Raw genomic sequence first — 5,723 nt, 5'->3', positions numbered from 1 at the left:
TGAAATAGGTGGGTATAAGGTAAAAAGAACCGACTCAGGTAATAAAGGGTGGGTTAGATTAGTTAAATAGGTCGTAAAATACCCAATTTCAATTTCAGCCCCACAAAGCCACGTGGCCAAATGAAAGGTTACCACATCATTTAATGAGAGACCCACATGTGTTGCCGTTAGTCGTGAAGGTAATTTTGATAATAGAATTAATGTCCCATACATTTTCAAACGAATAGATCAGAGGAATAGATGGACGAGGGTGTATATAAATCATTTACCATACGATAGGGGTAGTTTAAGCCCTTTTCAGATCTGATGATAATTCTTATTGCTTAACTTTTTTAGTACTTCAATTCTATCTCACTTTAAAACATCAATTCCATAGAAGGGTTCTATGCTCCTTTGACATGTACTAATTTATTTGCGTTAAATATTAACTTTGTTTCTCTATATAATAATATGTTACTATTTTATAGGAAGGTGTCACGGGGATATAATGAAGGAATTGTTTTCCGCGGTCAAGATTCTCAAGAAGGTACAGTAAATGAAGAGGTGGAAGGAAATTAGCACACCCTTGATAGATTGTGTTGTGTTGTCTCCTATACAATTAATGACATAATCAAAGCTATAATGTAGAATTAAAGTGAAATTCCAATGGTTAAGTCCATATAAAGGTGGAACTAATTGAAGGTGAAGACAAAATGGGATACAACAAAATACTATAATAATTGGTCCAAAATTGCTAATCGAACACTCATAACCCCTTAGATGAGACCAAAAAAGAACCCATTGGTGGTAGTGAGAGTCCCGCTTGTAGTCTTTTAGGCCATTGATTGAAAATCAAATTTTCTTTTTTATTATAACGCAAAAGGATATAAAAATAAAAATAAAAATTATGGTTTGCAAGGAAGTAACACTAGAACGCAAAACAATGATATCCAAACAAAAATTCCTGGATTTATCCAAGAACCCCAATTTGTGGCCATCCTTTAATGCTCTAATGCTAACAATAATAGCAACTCTCTTGTATCAAAGAAGATAGCCCACTCAACTCTCTGTCCAAGCAAAGCAACCAAAAACAAGAACTTCAGCTCCTCTTACCTCTAGCTAGCAATGAATGACACAGTTGACAAGCTAGTAATTTTCTTGGCAAAGAGAGATGGAATTGACAAACTTGTCAAGACATTCCAGTACGTATCCAAGCTTGTAAATTGGCACGTCGAGAAAACGTACCCTGAATTTGCCACTAGAGCTAAGCAATGGGAAGTTGCGTCTGGCCTCAGTCGAAAAGCTTTCCGAAGTGGTCGATTCCTCACCGGATTCAATGCCCTACGAAGGAGCCCCGGCACGTCCCCAGGTTTCAGGTTGCTAGCAGTTCTTGCCAATTCAGGAGAGATGGTCTATTTCTTCTTTGACCATTTTCTCTGGCTGTCGCGAATCGGAGTAATGGATTCTAAGTATGCAAAAAAGATGAGCTTCATTTCTGCATTTGGTGAGTCTGTTGGATACGTGTTTTTCATTATCTCGGATTTTATTCTCATTACAAGGGGCCTAAAAGCAGAAAGGAAGCTTTTGACTGAAGAGGAGGAGTCTAAGGAAACAGAAGGGGAAATCAAGAAAATTAGAATGGATAGAATTATGAGATTGATGGCTGTGGCAGCTAATATAGCTGACCTTATAATTGCCTTGGCTGAAATTGAACCGAATCCATTCTGCAACCATACTGTTACTTTAGGCATTAGTGGCTTAGTTTCTGCATGGGCTGGTTGGTATAGAAACTGGCCCTCGTGAGTTTGATGGCGAATTTCAAAGAATATGAATGTAACAAACTTCAGTTATATATGATCAGCGCGAGCTGAATCGTTGCGATTTACTATTCATGTAAGAGTTGAATAGGCTTTTCTTTTCTCTTTCTGTCCAAAATTGGATTTTGTTGCATGAATTCTGCAAAGTTCAGGTTTAAGTTACTATATATACATTGCTGTCAAAAATCACTTTTAAAAAGTTGTCTAAGTCAAGCACGAGTAAGTAACCTGAAAAATAAAGTAAATAACGTGTTAAGTTAATCATAACGTAAAAGATCATTATATTGTCTATTATACAGTTAAATTTGATGGATTATTATATGCGGTGGGAGCAATCCCAATATCAAAATCACATGTAATCTAGACAACTAGTATAAATGGGATTTCACCGGTTACCTCTTGAAGCGTGAACACAGCTCCTCTATCACGTGAGCTTCTAATTCCACAGCAATTCAATGAAATCACCATCATCAGCACGATCACGATTCCCGAACGTTCTACGGTCTTCTACTGTGTTACCCAAATAATATCCAAAAATAGTAATTTCGTGTAGGCAAAATTTTCTAGGAAAAATGGCTGAAAATTTCGGCCACCATCTCTACTCCCTCTAGGTGGAAAACCCTATGTATTTATAGCACAAGTTTTAAGGGTTAAAACCCTTAGGAAATGATTCCTTTATTTCCTATTATTTAGGCACGGCAGGGACCACATAATTTATATTATTTGTAGCTTGAATTATTTCCTTGTATTTTTAGGAAACCCATAATCCCTATAGGTTTAGGAAAACTCATTGTCCTAATAGAATTTGGGAAAGGAAAAGCTATTGTCTTTGTCAAATTGGGAAACCTTTCTCTTATAGGTTTGGGACCTTTTGGGATCTATATATAGGGTTTGTAGTTGGGGATTCTAGAGATTGTACTGTGCTTTTCTTCTCATTCATAGTGAAACTCTCTCTGCTTTTTCCCCGAGGATTAGGCTTAGCCAAACCTCGTTAAATCCTTGTGTTGATTTTTCTTCTCTATTTGCTTTGTGTGTGAATGTGTGCTAGTTAACCCACGATATTCCGCAATAATTTTATTTTTTGAGCTGAGGGCAAGGTAGAGAGACGTTATTCCTGTTGATGAAGAGAATTCAAGCCAAGGGGAAGATTTGTTATTTTGTGGCTTGAATTATTTCCTTGTATTTTTAGGAAACCCATAAATCCTATAGTTTAGGAAAACCCATTGTATTAATATATTTGGGAAATAAAAACCTATAGTCCTTGTCAAATTGGGAAACCTTCCTCTAATAGGTTGGGACCTTTTGGGATCTATATCTAGGGGTTGTAGTTGGGGATCCTAGAGATTCTACTGTGCTTTTCTTCTCATTCATAGTGGAAAACTCTCTCTGCTTTTGCCCCGAGGATTAGGCTTAGCCGAACCTAGTTAAATTCTTGTGTTGATTTTTCTTCTCTATTTGCTTTGTGTGTGATTGTTGTCGACGCCCCCTTTTTCTAAAGCGAAATCGTGTTTACGACATTTGGGAAGACAACTCTATTCCCGTTTGGGAATTGGGTTTTTGGAATTGAAGAGTCGCTACCTAATGATTGAGTGCATTAGGACACTAAGAAAGGTTTTTGAGTTGGAAAACCAGAGTTCGGGTAAGGGCTAGAAATTATCTCAAGGGGAAGGTGTTAGGCACCCCTCAAGATCCACTAGTGTGGTTCCCGACCATGCTATATTGTGACTTTAATGCAACTAGATACACAAAGGATTTTACACACAAGGGCTGCAAATAAATACGGGACAAGTATGTGGGATCAAGGTCTAAATGATCTACAATTTGTTTAAAAGGGGGACTAAACGCAGAAAATTAATCAATATATTGAATAACAAAGAAGAAAAATCTGGAAGAAAAGGCATAATGCAGTAAAATTAAGGAGGAATTTTGAATAGTGGAAAAGACAGGATATTAAACAAAGTTGTATAAGAAAAGGGGTCCTAGGTTTATAAATCATATGGATCATCCACACAACACCGGTAGTCAATTGTACGCGTAGTGTTATCGTGTGATCATCATCTCCATGTCTACCCTTCCCACCCCGTTAAGGTATTAAGCGCGACATAGTCTAGTTTACTTATTGCATGCTATTACCCGTCCCACCTATCAGTCCTGGAGGCTTTTAGGACTACTAATCCTAAAGGGAAGAAGCTTGGCTTTTCAGAGGTTTAAAAAGGTTAAAAATACTAAGGAGTCAAACAAAACACATGAAGGCAGTTATGGGAGCACAAAAACAATTAAGGCTCAGATAAACCTCCTTAAATCACAGAAGATCATGTAGTTTAGCATGTCTTACATGTACTGATTAGGTCGAAATTATGCTTAACGTTAGGCAGGCTGGTTCATTACATATTTTCAGGCAAGAAGTTCGCATTAGGCCCGCCTGGCTGCAACTTATCAAAGACCAGTGCAATTAATTAACTACATACTTGTTTGCCTACGTGATGGCCTATAGGCATGGCATCTACTGGTTTCGGGAATAAAGAAACAAACTGATTAAGAAAGTTGCCAGTTTTAACAGAATGATGCGAGTTCTTTAATTAGTGCTAATCTTAAAACGAGTGATTCAGATTTGATTGATAATTCCTATAGGTATGCTTTCTAGCGTCGTTAATTTAAACACTTTTTATAGGCATAGGGAAAGCGTAGAAATACTATAAGCATGGTATCTGGGTACTGTTAGTTTTTAATCCTATAAATAAGTTTGCCTAGTGAACAATGCATGCATAGAGTCTGGATTTCTGGTTACTTATAGGCGTGGTATCCATATGGAGATGCAAAATTCCTATAGACATAGTATCTATATGGATGCATAAACCTATAGACATGATATCTATGTGGATGCATAAACCTAGAGACATGGTATCTACGTGGATGCGTAAATGTGCAAAGCTGTAGGCAAGATACATGAGTAGAGAAATGTGGTAATTCCCTATGATCATGATATCTACCCCTTTGCATGCATGGTTACCCTTCCCTTTTCACTAATCACCCCAGAGGTTATTACAAAATTTTATTACAGACCAAGATGAATCAAAAACTGGAAATAAAATTACAATGAGAACTCTTAAGCTGCATCCAAGGAGCCTAATTCAAACCCAAGGTCTAACAATATGATATGAGCCAACTGCCAGGATCAGGTTCCAAAGCCTTTCTTTTATCTGGGATGTGTCAAAGTTCCAAGGAATTTCAAGAACTCCAGGCAATGCTCACACCCAGATATCAGAAATGAATGAAAGTGCAGTGTGGAAGGGCCAGCTCTCCAATGTCCAAGTTCAGAGGGAGCTCAAGGTCCCAAGCCAAGGCTCATTTTAGGGGGGCAGAACTTAGAGTCTAGGAACAAGTGTAAGTGCAGTAGAGGGATATAAGGGATGCCAAGGCAAGCTAGTGGTCATGCCCAGCAACATAAAATGATGGCACACCCCTGACCAGCCCACTAGCCAAACATTGGAGAGTTAGGACCTATTGAAGGTCAGGTTCAACTCTGGACAGCAATTTGGATGCTGTCAGGCCAAACCTTAACTCAAACACACATAAGGGAATATGGATGGGAAACTAAAAGAGCTTAGGACCCAAAGGGTCCAGTTTACATCCATGGACAATAACTTTCTATATTGCCATGTTTTCTAAACTATAGCTCAACACATAGGGGGACAAGGGGAATGGGATTCATTGCAAGACATAAGCAAGATATAAGCACATTACACAAAGGTTAAATTCTACAGGCAGTAAAGTAAGCATGGATAGGAGAATTGGTAAGTAAACACATTAGAGTTGATGCTGGAATTAAAACTAGGACATACCAGTTTCAGAAAGAGACAAGCAAAAGAAAGCAGAAGTCTTCAAGCAAAGCCACAATCAGAGAAAAACACTTTATGCTTGTGAGTT

General features: G+C 38.0%; 1 protein-coding gene across 1 annotated transcript; it reads left to right on the top strand.

Annotated features, from left to right (window-relative positions):
* Positions 990–1,933, top strand: LOC109240257 (peroxisomal membrane protein 11B). The gene has a single exon (XM_019406911.1). It carries the CDS (start codon positions 1,105–1,107, stop codon positions 1,780–1,782), a length of 678 nt encoding a protein of 225 aa, XP_019262456.1. The 5' UTR covers positions 990–1,104; the 3' UTR covers positions 1,783–1,933.

Source organism: Nicotiana attenuata, chromosome 1, assembly GCF_001879085.1.
Source record: "Nicotiana attenuata strain UT chromosome 1, NIATTr2, whole genome shotgun sequence".
Classification (NCBI taxonomy): Eukaryota; Viridiplantae; Streptophyta; class Magnoliopsida; order Solanales; family Solanaceae; genus Nicotiana; species Nicotiana attenuata.
Note: the sequence above shows the minus strand (reverse complement) of the source record. Positions and strands in the feature narration are given on the sequence as shown.

Excerpts from the sequence above, each read along its gene's own strand:
- LOC109240257 (XM_019406911.1), top strand. The coding sequence starts at position 1,105 with ATGAATGACACAGTTGACAAGCTAGTAATTTTCTTGGCAAAGAGAGAT.